General features: G+C 35.5%; 1 protein-coding gene across 1 annotated transcript in view; it reads right to left on the bottom strand.

Moving 5' to 3' along the window:
* The window catches only part of LRRC7 (leucine rich repeat containing 7), a 186751-nt gene that overhangs the window by 93875 nt on the left and 73996 nt on the right, over nt 1-18880 (bottom strand). Inside the window, 5 exon segments of the mRNA XM_041127660.1 lie at nt 5474-5530; nt 8559-8648; nt 9374-9452; nt 10365-10482; nt 16450-16652. Of these exon segments, the coding sequence (XP_040983594.1) occupies nt 5474-5530; nt 8559-8648; nt 9374-9452; nt 10365-10482; nt 16450-16638 (533 nt within the window). The 5' untranslated portion in view covers nt 16639-16652.

Here is an 18880-nt window from a genome sequence, read left to right as displayed (position 1 = left end):
GGCACAGATCAAGGCCACTGACCAGCACGGACTTCACTGTCATTAAAGATGCAATGTGGACATAAAGTCCTGGGACTGCAATGTGCTACGGCAGACAGTCTGCCAGTCTGTCCCTCTCTGCATCAACCAGTGAGTACTGGACCCACATGGGGGAGAAGATCAGGAGCCACATGAGGAGACCTTCAGGAGTAATGTCTGGCCTCTGAGTTTAGTAGCTCCAGCCTTTCTCAGGATGGCTCTGGACAGGTATGAGAAAATAATCACAGTGAGAAGTTCTCCACATCAGCTAAGCAAGCTAAATTGCTGCTGGGAGAAGATCAAGACACTTAAAGCAATACAAAATCACCTGTCAAAAGGACTTGAGAAAATCCAAAGCCAATGTGGCAAAGAAGAAAATACAGGAGACTTAAAAGATATCCTTTAAAAAAGACGAAAACATGTCCAAATAAGGAAATAGAACACAATGGTTAACTATAAAAGGCCAAAAAATATCTTCAGAAATATTTGAAAAAAGGCATAAAAAGTAATAATAAATCTTTCTTCAGGCCCCTCAGGAGCAGGAAGCCTGCCAGAGTCTATGGAAAAGATATAAAAGGAATGCTCGGAAAAAAAGGTGAGAGCAGAAAACCTAAATTAATTTTCTGCATTTGTATTCAGAGTTTGGGCAGGCTCCCATGCTGCAAAGCTTACCCACAGTCAAGAGCTCAGACAACATGTATGTATGACACAAAAAACGTCTCACACAGGGCTTCAGCACTAGATGACTGGGAATTGTGTAATTAATGTCACAACAATTTTCAAATCATTCCAGGATAAGCCTAGGAAACAACAGATCAGTGACTTTGACAATTGTACCAGGCAAATTAACAGAAACTCTTTTAAACAATAGAATAAGGGGATATGCAGACAAATATGACACACCGGGGAAGTTCAACACAGTTTTTGTGATGAGTAGGGATGACTCAAAATACTTCTGGAGTCTTTTGAAAGAGTCAAGACTACAAAAGAGCTGGACAATAAAGTCTATCCTCATTTCCAAGAGATACATGCAAAGGTCCTTCACTGAAAGTTCTTAGCCTAAGCAGCTATGTGATCAGAGAGGGTCTTCACATGGATAAATGAATGACCAAAGATTGGCAAAAATACCAATTTTAAATGAGTGACTGGAGGAGGAGGAGGAGGAGCTGCCAATAGTCAGGCTCTGGGCTGGGGCCCACGCTGGTTAGTTTGTTTAGAAACCACACAGAAAAGGACGTTAATGAAAAGAGGTTTACAGATACCAAGTTACTCAGATCCTGCCAGGTAAGTGTTGATCACTGCCATAAACAGGACTGAGGGCAAGATGGGCCCTTGGTGGGACCTGGGGGACTTGTCAGGCTCCTACCACAGTTCTCTAAGTGGTTCCTCCCTTGGCAGCCTCCTCTTTTCCTGTATCTTCCTATCCAGGTTGAACTACAGCCTTATTCAGCAGGATAGAAAACTGGGAATTACATCTCTCCACTCTGAGAAATTACTCAAACACAGAATAATTAAACAATGAAGCACAAACTGCCTCATTCAAAACCCATTGAAGCAAACAGGAATCTGTCCACTGATTTTAATTGCTTCAGTTTGGGTACAGAATGACTGAAAACATCACTGGCAATTAGAAAGCCTCGCCTGTGGCTTCAAATACGTATTTCAGTAGGGTAGTATTACAGAACAGAACGCTATGGAGCTGTCAGGAGCCACGGTCTATAAAACACCATCCCGAGCTATTACACAGTAATATAACATGTTGTTACAGCGAGTAAAGATCAAGTACACTTTTATCCAAACAGAATAATAAAAATTATCTTAGTTGGTTCTTCAAGCCAAAAGACAACCCTGTCACAACCTAGGTGGTAACATTGTTCAGATGTAAAGAAACTTGGTCAGAATCTCACAAATGTTCTGAAACATTTAACAGAAATTCAAGAGAAAAAAACCAGATTTTTCTGGTTTTGTTGCACAAATTAAAGCTTTAATAAAACATTAGAAATTATTTGCAATATTGGCCAGAGATTTCCAAATATTTCTAAATGCTCAAAAGATCCTGGAAACCAGTATCAATAATAATCTTTAATCAAACCATATAAGAGAGAAAACAAATTGCTGGTGTTATAAAACAGTATCGTGAAGATCTATGGACTAAACACACAAATATTTTCAGAATGTCAGAAATATTTGTAAGCCTAGTAGTATTTTCGGAAGAGAAAGTACTGCTGACAGAAAATAGTAACATCCTGCAACATTTTCATTTGAAGAGCAATGTATGTCTCCAGCCCAGTATGATACAGCAAGACAGTGTTATTTTAAATGTTTGGTATGCTTGTCAGAAGAAATCAGAATAATCTTCAAAACATTTTATGAACAACGCTTCACTAATTTTCTATCAGGAAAGTGTCTGGGAATACAGTGATATGTTTGGACATGTTTTAGATGCCGTAAAAATTATGTCAACAAATTCAACAAAGGGAAGCTCTCATTTTTTAACGCAAGATGTATTAAAGAGGGACACTTTGGAGATCTAGGCTCTGGTTAGAGAGCTATCTTTCAGCCAACCATAGTTAGTATTTACTTAATCTGATATTTTTGTAAATAATTTTAGAACATTTTGCATTCAGTTACTATGGATAGATTTTACAACAATCTTGACTGTTGATTTAGTATGAAATGTAGCAAAATTAGAGCTATGGTAAACACAAAGCACATTTAATTCCTGTTTATGCCAAAATGCTAAATGTTTCCTTTAAAAATTCTTGATACCTATATTTTACAGCACAGAACAAATGAAAGAATATGATCTGCTTTTTGGTAACATCTTTTAAGTGGCACTTAACATGGTAATAGTACTGAGCAGAAGTTACTTAAAACAGCATTACAGTACATTTCATATCTATTTAAAAGCCAAATTACAATATTAAAATTATTTATTTGCCTTCCTTTTCATGTCTTTTCTTACATTAGAACTAATGGACAAACTACCAACATAATCAGGTTATCTTATTCATGATATATCTAATAAATTATAGGATAAGAAAGAAAGCCTCTTAAGTATATATCTGAAAGACCTGCATCACCTTTTTTGCAACTAGATTGTAAAATATATTCTGGTTTACGTTACTGCATTTGTTTTCCTAACTGCAGATGGTTTTATTGTAGACACAGTTTTCTTGTCACAATTTTCCTTCTCTTATTGGCTGAGAAAATAAAAGAGTCTGGTATTTAACGTTTTCCTGTCTCCCTGTAAAGCCTAAATGACATACCGATCCTGCTATAGCCCTACCTGCCACACTACCGTGTCTGCATTTGCCCATGGCCTCACCACTCTCCTCCTCCAACCTCCCACGCTCAGCCCTGATCTGCCCAGGCCCATTCCAGTATGCATAGAGATGCTGCTTTAGCCTAGTAGTTACTGGCTTTTTATAAAAGAGGTCAAATTCACCCTAACAAGGAAGCAGGATGTATATCCCCTAAATTAATACTCTGTAATATGTGTTAACTCCTGTCTATCCATTACATTGTGCACTTTTTTTGCTTGCAGAGATGACAAAGCCCAGAAATCATAGATCTCCCATTTTTGTCCCAGTTGATGCAAAAAAGACTTTGTCAATTTTCTTACTCTTACTTTATTTCATAACACATCTGTCCCTTTTATCTAGCAGTTTTAAGGATAGCATTTGCATCAGCAAAACTTTTTATTTCCAGTTCATCTCAGTAGTATGTAGCAAAGCCTTCTGCCATAGCAGAGAGCAGAGAACAAACATGACTACAAATAATGTTTCCCTTGGTTAACAAGAATCAAAGAACCTCCTTACTTTCAGAATCATACAGTGGGAAAAGTCACACTCGGCCACCTTAACACACTTAGCACTACTGAAACCAGAGGCTACTACACTTCTTCCAAACACTTGACAAAATTTGCCTGTGAAACACCATGCATCACAGAAAAAAAAAAAAAAAAATTTTATTAGTAACAATGACACACAATCCCGGTCTTGCTCCCACTGAATTCAGTAAGAAATCTGTTATCATCTTTAGTGGGATTAGAATTAGACCAGAAATACAAAAATATTCTGTTTGATCAAAATTATTCTGTTGTAGAATTCCGATTCTTCAATCCTAGCACACACACATCCATTTATTCCAACAAGCACTTTCTGAATGCAAAGACTATGCAATTCCCTTCTAAAAGAGACTGATGTTTAAGAGGTAGTCTAGATAACATGTATATACTACAGCTTGTATATAGCCTTTCAGATGATAAAGACCTCAAAGGCTGCAGATCTGCTGTCCTGAACAGATCTCATTTTTAAATGCAGATAAACACTTTGGTAGCAGATTGAAGCTTTTTTTTTTTTGATTTTCCAAAATAGTAAATGTAACTCAGAACAGAGGAAATAGAAAAATTATGCAAAAAAAATATTTTCAACAGTTATAAACAATATTGCCTTTAACACAAAAAATAGCTTTCCTTTAGAAAAGGAACGTGCTGTGGATAAAAGCCCGCAGGAAGCAGTGAAAATGTCACTATATCCCATAATAGGCAAAATGCCTGCAGAGGAGATTTTGATAAATCCATGCTTGCTAAATAGGGTGCCGTTTTTAAATGAGCTAAATAATATGCAATTCAATATTAGCAACGTTTAATAAATACATTCTATTGCCACCACCGTAAGTCTCACTTATAATGGGGACTATCCCCGCTTCTAACAATCCCCAAATCCATGGATGTTTTTTCATTGGTTAGGATACCTGTTACAGAAAACACTTATACAACGCTGGTCTGAACACAAAAAAATATTCCTTGCTTTATGCAGTGCAACTTCCTATATTTAGCATGGGAAGTGTACAGATTTATTTTTTGGGTTTTTTTTTTTTTTTTTTTTTACTTTTTCTTTTTCAAAATAACATTTAAATGTTGGTCAAATTATAGCAACAAATTATAGCAACTTACTTTTCTGGTAAATAGTACCAAGAAACACTACCAAATTGACATTTCTTCAATATTCTGATGATACAGGTTTCTAAACAGTATTGTAAACCACAAATACATTTAACTTCTGTACAGATCATATGGGGAGATTGTTCTACTGAGGTTACATTGAGTAGGTTTTCAATACATCAGATTACTTCTTGATGAGGAAAATACTGTCACATAATCACTGACCAGGGTTATCTCATACGTTGTTTTCCAATTTTGTTTACATCTCATATTTTAAAATGTCATGTTATAGATTTTGGATATTGAGTTACAGCCAGCTAATGTACCAATCTCCATCTTCCATTATATGTTCGCTTTTTGCTAAAAACCTTTGGTAGAATTTCTTTAAACCATGGAAAAGAAAAACTCTTAACAGAAATGACACCATTGCATTGCTAACAATAAAAACAGTTTGCACTTTTGGAAATTTCAGGTGAAAGAGACTTATGTAAATATTCAGTCACTTACTTTGGTAGAGTTTTCAAGTGATTTTCTCTTAACTCCAAAATTCTCAATTTGACAAGTCTAGAAATATGATAGGAAATAATTAGTTCGTTCAATGAATTAGTTCAGGAATCCATAAGAATGATTTGAAAATACTTATGTCAACAAAAAAAGAGTCTGCTTAATGCACAATAGTAAGACATCCAGTTATTGTGGGGCTGAATATGGTACAAAATGTATTCAGAACCAAATAGCTTCATGCAAGGACAGATAGTTTCAGATAAGGACATATCTGTCCTTATCTGAACTCTGCCAAAAACCTTTGACATATATCACATTTTCACAGTAATTCTAAAGTATTTTTATTAATTATTCAAACAAGGCAAACATAGTAAGAGTTAATTTCTCTCAAACATTTCCAGATCTATTAAAGGATAAAAAGCAACTGCCATTTAGTTCACAACTTTCTTTTGCATTTTTTGAGCACTGAATTCTACAAATCCACACAGGCAGATGAATGCTACAGAACAGATCTCCATTTAATTTACTGTATTTTAAACAGAATTAGGACATGTGCTTAAGTGTTGGCATGAATTAGAACCTATACACAAGAGTACTTCACAATTCCATATCATTGTGCAAACTCTAACTGGCAATATTATTTAAGCCACAGCAATAAATTCAATGAAGTAGAATAATGGGAAGGAAGGAGGACACATCAGATAAGAGATGAAGAAACTAATGTATTAGAGTTCCAGAATTTGGGGCAGTATTGTCTAATTACCCATATTGCCTAGGAAGATAATTTGATAAATATGAAAGGATTTTGATTCATGCCACCCTTTTGCTGGTTCTTTAATCCCAAATTATAACCAATGTGGGGAGGAAAAGGAAGAGGATACAAAACCAGAAGGATGAACAAGGTCCTTTTCTCTTAATCTCAAATTGTACAACTCCACTCACAGATAATCTGGAGTATCAGATGAACTATTTTTTGGAGGTACATTCAATCCATGAGCTGACTGTGCCCAGGATTGCTCAAGGCCTATGTGAAAATGCACGATTCTACATAACTTATTTGTAATTGTATCTTTTCTAAACAGAGATGTCACACTATTAAAGCTTTTAGGCTGATAACATAGTTTCTAAATGTGAAGAAAGTTTATTGAAGAACTTCATGGTAAGTTTCAACAATTTAATTAATACTGCTTTTCATATTACTCTACAGTCGAGGTCCTTTAATGCCACAAGTGTAAACATGTGTCTGTGAGAAAAGTTTAAAAAAATACAACTAAGCTTTAAATGTTTTTCTCTGTCCAGCACAACACCAGTTTTCTACTTCATGTAATCCCAGGCTTCCCAATGTTAAGCTCTTCTAGAAAACTCTGATGTTCATCTTTTTCCTACCAAATAAAGCAGAAAATATTTCAAGTCCTACAGTTGTGCTTAACTAGGACTAAAAAGAACAACTTTAAATGAGAAATGTGGAGAGACATTTACATGATGCTCAGGTAGACTCCGTTCCTGACTTATTCACATGGCTAAATGAGACTATAACAGACTAACTGAATATTACTGTACCAGAACATATAAAGAAAGCACTAAAATTTGGAGAAGAGCAATAAGGGAGATAGAGGTAAAGACCTACACATGGCTAGTAAAAAAGAAAGAGCAATGTCTGTATGCTAATGTGGGCAGCTTCGGAAACATGACCAGGATTTGTAAATGCAAGATACCAAACAGATAATATAGGAGCAGAATAATGATAAAGGAACAAGCGTCATTTCATTCAGATAAAATATGTATTTGTAAAATAAATTAAAAAAAAAGCTAGTGCTTTCTGTTAAAAGATTTAGAATACTGGACATGTCCTTAAGTGACAAAGATTATTAGACAATGTACCAGCAAGGCTTTAGAAGAATATAATGAATATAAACACTACACATCTGATAAATCGCAGGATATTTCATATATTTGTTTTTCCTTGACATTTGAACATAATGTCTGATTCCAAGCTGCAGAAGCAGGCTGTCTTAGGATTTACTTTGATATTCCAAACACTCATCAAATGCAAACAATGACAATTTTTCTTCCTCCTTCTTCAACTAGGATTTTCTAAAAGGTATTCCAGCGTAAAGCCCAGACTCAGCTCTGGGTCAGTGACAGGCCCATCAAGTGAATGCTGATAAAGCAGCACTTCCCATTTCTCAGTGCCTGAGCATACCAATGTCATTTCCAACACAAATTACGTCACCTCAGTATTAATTTTGGAGTGCTGAGTTGATGTTCCCAGTTGAACAATAAAACACACATACAGGTAGCTGGACAGACCAGGAAAAAACTAATACTAGGTGAATTCTGTAACAACACCATGTATTTTCCCTGTTAATCCTTTGTTTTCTGAGCTATTTGACCAAGTAGACAATCCGAGGGCAGAAAGGCTGACCATTCCCTCACCAGTGTAACAGAGGTGGAATAAACTTCACATTTCTGCCAGACCTGTGCAGTGTAAGGATCCACTGACTTCTACTGCCCTCTTAAATAGCCGTTGCAAATTGTGTTAACTTTGATTTCCACCCCACTCTGCTTTGTCCTTACCTAACACTTTTTGGCTCAGTTTCTGCTGCATTTATTTTTACTCTCATTCTACATCCTTTCTGCTCTGCTGTCTTTTGAATCTTCTCTCTTGTTCTGGCTTTCACATTTTTCCTTTGGTTACTCCACCACGCTCAGTCATTTCTTTCCTCCCTTCTGACTCACAACACATTTTCTTTCTGTTCATTTTTCAATAGGCATAGACCACATTGTTATTTTCTGCCCTTGCCACAATTTAATAACACATTTGATCAACGACAGGCCTCTTCTTCAATTTCTATTTCTTCTCACCTTTTCCCTAAACCACCAAACTGCATCACTTCATCATAAAATTCTTGCTGACATAACAGTCTCTCTAACAACAATCATTCATCAAAATAGGGCTGAAAAGCCAAAATCTCTTTGGTTTTTAGTTTTGCTTTGTTTTTAAAAAGAATACAGCTTTAAAATGGTCCCTTAAAGCCTCAACTGGGTTCATATGAAAGAGCAATGTGCTTTGATGACTAATTCTTACCTTCCAAAGTTAGCTGGAAGAAACTCCAAAAAGGCATCATTTAGATAGAGCTGGGTCAAATTTAGAAGTTGTGTGAAGCCATCTGGTAGCCTAAAAAAAACAGTTAAAAGCTTAATGCTCACACCAAAGTTGCTATGGAAATAATAACAATATATATTTAGAAAGAGAAAGATGATTTTCTCTCTCACCTTCTTTTTCTACCCAAATTCTCAAGAACTTACTTGTTACAGACAACATTTTTGCCCATTCTCATCTTTTCCACGTTGCTATAACCACATGAAATGCAAATACCTGGCACATTCAAGTTACATCAGCCTTTTCTCCCTTCCTAGCTGAGGGTTTTAAGCCAAAGGTGCTTGCTTGCTTGCCTTCTACCTTTTTTTTTTTTGAAACTGAAATAGTAGAATTTCATCCTTTCATCTCCTTCACCCCATTTTATAAATCACGGGATTACAACACAGATTTTTTGTTACTATTATTGCAAGTTTTTGGAAGGAATAAGGGTTGCTGAAATCCCAACCAAGAGATTACGGTACATAAGGATGCAGCATGGCTTACTTCCCAAATACGTAAAGCACCAGCCCCTGTGTTTAAAAGGCTGCATCATACGGAGTGCTTTGCCAATGCTTTCTTTACTATGTGGAAAGACACCACATTTGTTACATAGTACACAGATCAATCCTGGATTTAAAACAATTAAAACCAAATTTAGATTAATCCTGCGAATGAACTTGATACAATGCCTTTAAATTTTGGTTCACTTTGTATAAATTTTCTTCACTTGCAGTATACAAACACAAGCTGCTGATACTCACTTAGAGACTGGATTGACACTGGCTTCAATAATTGTTAAACACTTACAACATTTAATATTTTCTGGAAAATCTTGAATTCCTAAAAAAATATTGAAAGAATTATTATACACACATAAAAAACTGTTTAACTTGTTTTGTTCATAAATGAGTTCATTTGGCATTTTCAGATCAGACTTAAGCTATAACAGGAGGAATACATACATTTTAGTATTATAGTCTAAAAGATGATACTTAAGCACTAAATAAATACACCAGAACAGATAATACGCCTTGTACTAAAACTATTATGCTAATGCTTGATTATATAATCTTCTGGAGTTAAATAGTGACATCATTTGTACTGATATTTGTGCCTTTCATTTCTTTCCAAATTGCTTCTCTTTCTTCGTTGGCTCCCTCTCTCCTCGGGAGCACATACACATAAACCTGAGAGTCTCTAGGCCTATACTGATAAGAAATTTTTCAAAAGTTTCGAGAGTGCCTAAGCCTCATTATCAAAATAAAGACACTTAAGTTCAGACATGCAAAGGGTTTTAGGCACATAAGCTTGTAAATGCATAATTTGGAAATGCACATCAGCAAATTAGTCACTGGCTATATAAATCCTGGTAGTTGTTTACCTGCAGCCTTATAAACTTAAATACACTACACAAGAGCCCAGTAAGTACTAAGCCACTTTGTAAAGTGTAATGTTTCACAAATTAGCTGAAAAAATGGTCTCCCACTCCTGTTTCCAATGCTTATTGGTCACAAGTCATCACAGTATACTATGCTAAAGCAAACTCTTTTTTTTTTTTTTTTCCCAGAGAAAAGCAAATGAGGTAGGCATCTACCCAGACTTCTCAAAAGTGCCGGACAGGAAAATAGTACATAATCTAGAAAGAGAGCAGGTTTTCTAGAACATGAGTTTGTTAATCATTAGGAATTAAAACTTCATTATTGTTCACATTCATTACAATTCTTTAAAACACTTATACTTTTGATCTCTTACCATTTTTACTGATATCAAGTTCTTTGAGATTAACTAAGCTAGCAATAGTGGTTGGCAGACTTGAAAGGTCATTGTCTGGTATACTCAGTTTGCGTAAAGCTTGACAGTTGAACAGTTGCTGTAACATAAAAAGATACTTTACAGTGTTTCAGGAAAAAGATCACTTTGGGATCATTATTTATACACAGAAGCAACAAACACCACAAAACTACATTTGCTACATAAGAATTCAATAATCAAAAAATATTTTGCCATTATTTGAGAAGACATTCCTAAAGGCTGCTCAGTATCATAAACACACCTTAGACACAGTTGACAAGCATAACCAAACCAGTTCATTGGTAGCAAGAATGTTCAAAAAGAGCTTTCTGTCAAAAACTGCATACTCATTGCAATCAACATTTTGTAGGTACATGGTATTTCATATGTCATAGCAATTGAACTTCTTTTGTGGCCTGTGGTAAATTAAAATATTTAATTTTAGAATTTAATTTCATGATAGATTTTAAAATATTTTGAATGCGTGCAGAAGAAATTTGCTATCTTCAAGAAACAAAATGCTTTGATGTATCAAAATGATACGTTGTTTAAATCCCCACCAAAATTCAGGACTCAATTCTAATTTTTAATTCAAATTCAAATATAAAGTTATAAAATGTCAGAATTTCTACTGCAAAACCAAATCCTCCTTTCAACCTGAAGTAATCAATAAGTCATGCTGAAAGCACCTTTTTAACATGGCTGCTTCCTTCAAGAAATATCACTCTCTCATACAATACCTTTCACATGTAAAAAAAAATTAATAAAACAACCATACTAAGAGAAGGCACTCATGAAAAATGATTTCACATTTAGGTACATTGGATTGCAAGGTTAGAGGTGCTGTATATGAAGAACAAACAGGTGTATTTTTTAGATAGTGTAGCTTATAGCTTCTTCAAGCCCAGCATGCTAGCAGGTGTAAGAGGAGAACGCAGTGCAATTGCTTGGCTCATTTATTGCCATGCTCCACATTCCCCAGCGAGTCCTGTGGAAAATTGACACTTAAGAGTAACAGGGAAGCGTCACGCATGGCTACCTGCCTTGGTGGTACAAACCCTGTTGTGTGCACCCAGCACAGCATCATTGCAGCTGCCCTCCAACCCCCGGTACCAGCCACTGCTGCGCTACCCATCACACTGGACTGCAGGAAAGATCTGCTTCACATTACCCACTCTGTGGCTGCAGGCTCTAAAAACATCACTCTTTTCAAGAGTTAGAAGTTACCAAATCCTGTAGGACTTTCTGCAAGTACGAATTCACCAAATGGCACCAGAAAATTCAGTGGGTTCCAGAGAAGAAAAACTTCTCTTTGCAGGCATCTCACAAGGGTTCTTCAAATATTAGTGCTATGTTCACACCACATTTAGTCTTTCTTTCAGACTTCTTTATCAGAATAAAGTCTACATAGTCATCCACAGGCTATTTGAGAATGCACAATAATTTGATTGCCTAGATGAAAAACCCAGCCAAGTATCCAGAGAGGAGAAAATTAACACACAAATGGCATGCAAATGCCAACCTGGTACTTCACTTTAAGTAATTTTTAGATCATTTTGAAACTGCATTTTTCTGCTGTAACTTTCTATCATAATCCTTTAGAAAAATCCTGCCTTTCCTTCCATAATCTATTCTCAGGAAACTGAGAGGGAATAACATGAATAAAAAATGCTCAGAACGAGAAGCACCACACCACAATCACTGTCAATTGGCACCAAATACGAAAGGGCCTTTTTACTGAAAGTTACTTTTCAAAATGCCTTTGTATTGACAGTTGTTTCAGATTTCCTCTTACATGAAACGTACTTGTTAATTCTCAAGACGGTACAACAGCCTCCTCCCCACAGGTCACCAGCTAACGCCAGCGGTAGGCAGAGAAGCACAGTGCACTGCTACAGCCCCGCAGGAGTAACGAGGAGAACCACGTCCATGCTGGGGCCTGCGCTTCCCAATCTAATTTACAGGAACAGCCGGAACAATTACTGTACACCCTGGAAGCCAAACTGGATTACACATTTCTCCTTGCAGACAATGTTAATAAAGGGAAATATCTCTCCAGAGAATGAGGAATTCCTTTGCAATGCATCTGAGAGAACCTACTTTTTCTCTTTTTTAAGGAAGCACATCATTTTGGACAAGACTGGAAAGTAATGTAATTAATAAGCTCTAGGTTTTGCTCTTGAAATTTCTAGCCACATTACTGCATGAGAACAGCTGTAGATCATAGTAACATTCAGCATAGGGAACGTGCAGAATTTTGGTGCCTATACAAACTACCATGCTATCGTACCTGGAAAATTAAATTCCCAGACATTGCCCTGCAGACTTCTTATTTTACAAGCCAAGGAAGGCTTGGAACTTAAAGTTCTGACAGTATCTGAACAGATACAAGGCTTTTGAACTGGTGAATGAAGAAGCGTAATAAAAAAGACTCCCTCTGGAATTATTTCATGATGTACTGTTGTATCAGAAATAATATAAGAGTGTGAATACAGGTATACGTAGGCCCAAAATTGCCCACTTTTTTTTTTACCCACTGGATTTTCAAAAGGTGTCTTTCTCAATTTCTAGTGCTTTATTGGCCTTGCCATCATGATTTTGTTGTAATCATCATACTGTATGTCCATATACTACTTTTATTCCTTTCATACTGGAAACCAAGTGGTGCTAATAGTGCTGTGATTTGAGTTATAACAATGGGCTATTATTCTGCATATCTCAACTTCTTGCCTACACAGCAGTAGAGGTTGTTGGCTTCCAGGGCCCCTGGAGAACAATATGGAATTTCTACTCTTTACTCTCCAGAGGCATAACTGTCAAATAGATTGGCTAACATATTGGGGGAATTTGATGTCAGAATTACAAAGAAATTAACACTTTCTAGCTTTGCAGAACAGAAACATGATTTCTTATTGGCAGATTTAGAAAAAGGATTCGATGCCTTTAATGGAAACTAGAACTTATATGGCAGATGCAATGCAAAAGAAAAATATAGTTAATTTATAACACTTACCCATCTGTTTGAACTATACATTAGTGATTACCTCAACACCATTTATATATTGGTTGTATTGTTTGTTCTCGGTGAAACAACTAAACATTGAGATGTAGCTTCTGACTTCAGTGGCATATTTAGCATTCTGGTATCTCTTTTACCAACACGTGAGATGGCGAAAGACAGAGGTAGCTATTCCTAGAATTTGTTGTTAGAGACAGACAAATTTTTCCTAAGGCGTTAACAAGTAAACTAACTTTGGCCCTTACAAATTAGTCCAGATTTTACTTTATATTTATAAGGGAAAGCTGCTGGGGAGAATTTTCATCTCATTCATGCTTTTCTGGATACTGATTGCCAGTGACTCCACCTTCACCAAAATAAATATTCTTTCATATTAGTCATTGATTCATTTGACTCATACAAACAGGGACATACTTGCAGCAGCAGCTCATGATAATGAAGTCAAAGGCAAATAAAATAAAAATCTTGGCTAGATTTAGGGGAAAGTAGAGAGTAAGAATTATATAACAATCCTATAACTCCTTAAAAGAAAAGAAAAATATTAGAAATTAGGAACCAGAAATCCATTTCTAAGGAAGACAGCAGAAAAAAAAGCATAATATGATACATAAAATGTAAGGTAAAAATAATAAAAAAAAAAACAAAACAGGCAGAATGAGTTTAATACATCAGTTTAATGCAAAATAATGTATTGATTTCTAGAGTATCGTGTAGCAATGAAAGTAACTAAGGCAGATAAAGACTTTTTTTTAACAGAGTTTTTACCTGTGCTTTTTTCATTAAATTTGTAAACATGATCAAGCATTCTGATGATAGAAAATTTCAAAAGAATATTGTAATTTCAGAGGCACATAACATTTGGTAAATAACAGAAAATTGACAAAACAAATTTCCTCTGGAAGATGTTATTTGAATTCACATTTAGAGAGAGAGGAAAGTTTTGCCTATGGTAGATCATAACGTGTAAGTCAAAAGTTAATGGTAAGTAATAGAGTGCCATTTTAAGAAAAAAAAAAAAGGCATTTTCTCTCCTAGAATACCAATTTAATAGTGAAAAAAAGTTTAAAAAAAATCTGAAGCAGAAAATTTGATAAAGAAATTATTTGGACTGTTTAATTTATGGTAATGATTAATAAAGACTTAAGACAAAAAACTATGAATGGTATAAAGAAAGCAAATTAACACTGCCATTAATCTTCTCTTATACAAGGTCAAGACTATGTTAAATGATGCATTTACTCAAACATAAGACCGATTAAAAGGATTTCTTCAATATATAGTATTTGCTTCAAAATATTATAACAAAGAAAAAAAGAGGTGCAAAAGAGAGTTGTATACATTTCAATCTCTCCAAGGTACATATTTATCTGCTGTTTTGTTTCACAAATAACAAATACAAAATAGATGATACCACAATACAATGCAAAGGTTTAATGAGCATGCACATTTCCATTGTGACTGACACTAACAACTATCACCTTCATCCCAATTTCATAATTTTGGACCCCTTATCTTTGGCCCTCAGTTTTTTCATATAGAATTATGGCATATTGCTCTTGTTCTATGCCCTCATATATTTATCTTCCATTGTGCACTGCTATTTAGTTTGAATACCATGGGGATGCATACTTTCAAGAGACCCAAAACAAACACACCAAAAATCCCTAGCTAAATTAGAGACTTTATATATTCTTCAGTATGATTATTCAGTAGCATAATTAAAATATACACGGTTAACAATATATTATTATTAAAAGAGAAATAGTCCTGAAGGTATTCATTAGCAGTAAAATGGCCTCCACCACAAATTTCATATTTATGGGGACAGAAAAAATATCTGATTCTCTGCTGTCCTTTCTAGTAGCAGGAGAGATAAGGCAGTTCTCCATATCATTTTTCTGTGACACTTAAAAGATTGTAGCTACCCTGTCTTACCATCTGTAAAGAATTTCTTGATGGAGCGAGCAATCTTAAGCAATGAACCGTCATATCTGAATAAAGGAACTCCATGTAATGGAAAAAGTACGTTTCCTACATTTGTAAATAGAATTTATATAGAGTCTCTATGCAGTGTAAGTAAGAACCATTATATCCGAATAAAGGAATTCCATGTAATGGAAAAAGTATGTTTCCTACATTTGTAAATAGAATTTATATAAAGTCTCTATGCAGTGTAAGTAAGAAATATGTTGAGAGATGATGAAGAATGGATTACAGTGGAACAATGTTTAATTAAAGACTTGTAAGCATCTTTCATTATTGAGAAAAATTCAATTAAGGAATGGATTACATTACTTCATGCTTCATTATGTAGCTAGCACCTGCTATTAATTGGTTTTTCCACTACCTTACCCTCTTTTGTTTCCAGAACACTTAAGTTACAGTAACTTTTAATTCCTTATAGTAAACATTAATCAACAGAAGAACAGATTTAAAGATTCTATAAAAGAAGTTTTACACTGGAAGGACAACTTAAGTAATCTCACTGCAGGACCTCATCTACAGTTATAAAAATACTGGTCAGATAGCACTGGCATTTCTCCCACAAGGATAAATGGCTTATCCTGACAAAGACCTTGCTTTTAAAAGCAGTGCTACAGAGGATCCAAATGTGAGATCACCTACCCCATATACTAGCGTACTCGTGGTCAAGGTGTTAAATGCCATATTAATTACTTGTTGTGCAAGAAGTACTTCTTTTGAACAATTGTTAATTTCCCAACATAAGAATTCATTGGCTGCCCCCTGTTCTTGTGCTATGAAGCCAGGAGAAGGAGGTGGCTCTACTCCTCCCCACGCAGTACCATCTGCAAGAATGGTGGCTCAGCTGTTTGGGCTCTTCAGAGAGGGCAGGAAAAAAAATTATAAAAATGTAATTGAATCTCTCAAGTTAAAAGCCATGACTCTTCCTACAGCAAGCAGGTCTCCTGGTCAAGAGCAAGCCCTATTTCAGAGTTGAAGCACATGCTGAATACACATTTAAGAACACAACTTTGACATCTGTATTACAGGCAGAACACCAATTACCTTAGGTAGCTCTTCAATTTGATTGGCATCTAGGTAAAGCTCCTCTAATGTCCGTTCAAAGTTAAAAACCTCCTTTGGCACCTGCTGTAGGCCACAGTGAGAGTAATCTAACACTGAGACGATTTCTTCTTCGCCACGAAAACACCGGCAGGGCACCAAGCGGCCGATAATTTTCCTTTTGGTTGTCATCTCCAAACAGCATACTGAAGGAAAAGGGGAAAAAACAGTTTTCTGAAACTATCAACATTTGGGGGACTGTTTCTTTACAATTATTATCAAGATTGCAGTCCATTAAATACAGTTTTTCTTGAGGGATATCTGTAGTCTGCATTCTGCATTTCTTATTCTACCTTTCTACAACACAGGAAAAAGTGAGATTTGTCAGTGTAATCGCAAAAAGCAATCTCCATACATCATCTGTTCCCTTACACTGGAACAGAAGAAAACATGCCAAGACCATCCACAGCTGTTGCTTTTTTTAATGATGAAAATTAGCTGCATAAATCCTACACGTATGAACATGTTCATCAGGCAAAGTACAAAATTACCTTTGTACTCCATGTTTTGGTCCCTTGTTCAGTTTGGACTGTGAGTCACCAAAGTGAATCAGTCTGAGTCATTTGGTTCTGATTCTCTGTGACAAATGCCCCATTGTATTATACCCAATTTCTCCGAACTCAACAGAGTTCCTTAGCTTTCGACAGTTACTGCTGGAGTGTATTTGTTGTCTTTTCAATCATATGAATAAAGGAAGGGATAGGTAAACTTAATTGGTTACAAAACTAGAACAAAAGTAACCCAAAACCAGACAGTTTGTTTACCTGCCATTCCTGCCTCTCTTGTATTACCTTAGTCTGTTGAAAACTCAGACAAGGGACTTAGCAGAAATGCCATTAATTTTTCTGCAGTAAAATAAATGCCTAGGAAATTTCACCACAGTCTATTCCCTAACTTCTTCTAATCTAGATGTCGAGTTCTGCAGATCTTTCTTGCATATACAGTTTGTATGAGCACCTCTAACTCACATGAGTAACAGTTTACACAATTGTATCTTACTATTTTCCAGTGGAATAAAAATACTTTAACTCACTACTCTTAAAATGAGAGAATGCTCAATAAGCAGATTTTATGTGTCAAGCAGTCTCTAAAGCTGCAATAGATATTGACATTTTTAGAAGTTATTTTAACATGACTATAGATAAATCAGGCTGTTCTGAAACATACTACCACAAAGCCAAGAAAGGCTAAACTTTCAACTCCCATTTTATAAACCAGTTACAGGGTTTTGAGTTACATTTATGAAAAGAATGCACAGAATTAGTTCAAGTAAAGCAAAATAAAGCTCATCAGGATCCTTTTTCACAGGATGCCAGTGAAAAAGCAACCGTATATTCATCCAAAATAGTGGAGATAATTCGTATTGCTTAAGCCATTATTTATCCAAAATGTAAGAAAAAAAAAATTTAATTGGTCAGATAATGCTCCATTCACGGATCTCTGTGACTTTTTTGTCATGTAATACTTGATATTTTGGACGTAAATAAAATACTCAAACGTTTTATTTCCTTGTTTAAATTTTATTTGCACCTAATCTGCCTCTAGTAATCCCAATGAGATGAGCACACGAATACTGTCAGAACAAATACTGTTTTTTCGTGTTCTCAAGAAGACTGAGATGTTGAAACGAACAGCAGTGAAAGCAGAGTGCAGCTGGTTATTCATTTGGCAGTGCCAATGACAGGCTTTCTGTTGGCTGATTTTGGCTTAAGGCTAAAGCTTAAAACAGAGAAAAGGGTATAGCAATTTTGTAATTCAGCTTGACCAGATGCCAAGTTTGTAGGTATAACGTAAAAGTTGTATCTTAATTACAGTCAGCTGATGCAATGAAAACATCTGCATAATACATTGTACATAAACTTTTGAAAATGTAAAAATAGAACACTTAGAGGTATGAAAAAGAAGCAATTCATTTACAAGCTAATAAATGACAAAAATCTAAAAGTTTTATTTCAGTTCGACAGTATAGTCTACTGCAGAACACAAACAGCCACATAACTAAAATTTAAGGATGCTATACGCCACTCAAATCTACTCTGTGAACTTTGATTTTAAATGTTCTTCATTTAAATTTCTGACACCAAGAACACTAGATACCCTGTCAGATTTCATACACAATACTGTGGCTGGACCTGGGCTCTTGATTGGCACTCAAAATTTCCTGTGACAAAGAAATGTTTATTTTAACATTGCCCCTAATTTTCCTCTGGAAATAAGGCTACTGCCTTTTCAGCTTCAAATCTGTTGGTCAATTTCAAACACAGTTGGGAGGAAATTACTTTTACCGTTTTCTCAACTTCAAAAAATTTTGCATTTGTCACTTTTTATTCAAGGCAGGAAAAGTCCCAAAGTTCTGCTCCAAAGCAAGTCCAGT

The sequence above is a fragment of the Aquila chrysaetos genome, chromosome 12, assembly GCF_900496995.4.
Source record: "Aquila chrysaetos chrysaetos chromosome 12, bAquChr1.4, whole genome shotgun sequence".
In the NCBI taxonomy this organism is placed as follows: Eukaryota; Metazoa; Chordata; class Aves; order Accipitriformes; family Accipitridae; genus Aquila; species Aquila chrysaetos.
Note: the sequence above shows the minus strand (reverse complement) of the source record. Positions and strands in the feature narration are given on the sequence as shown.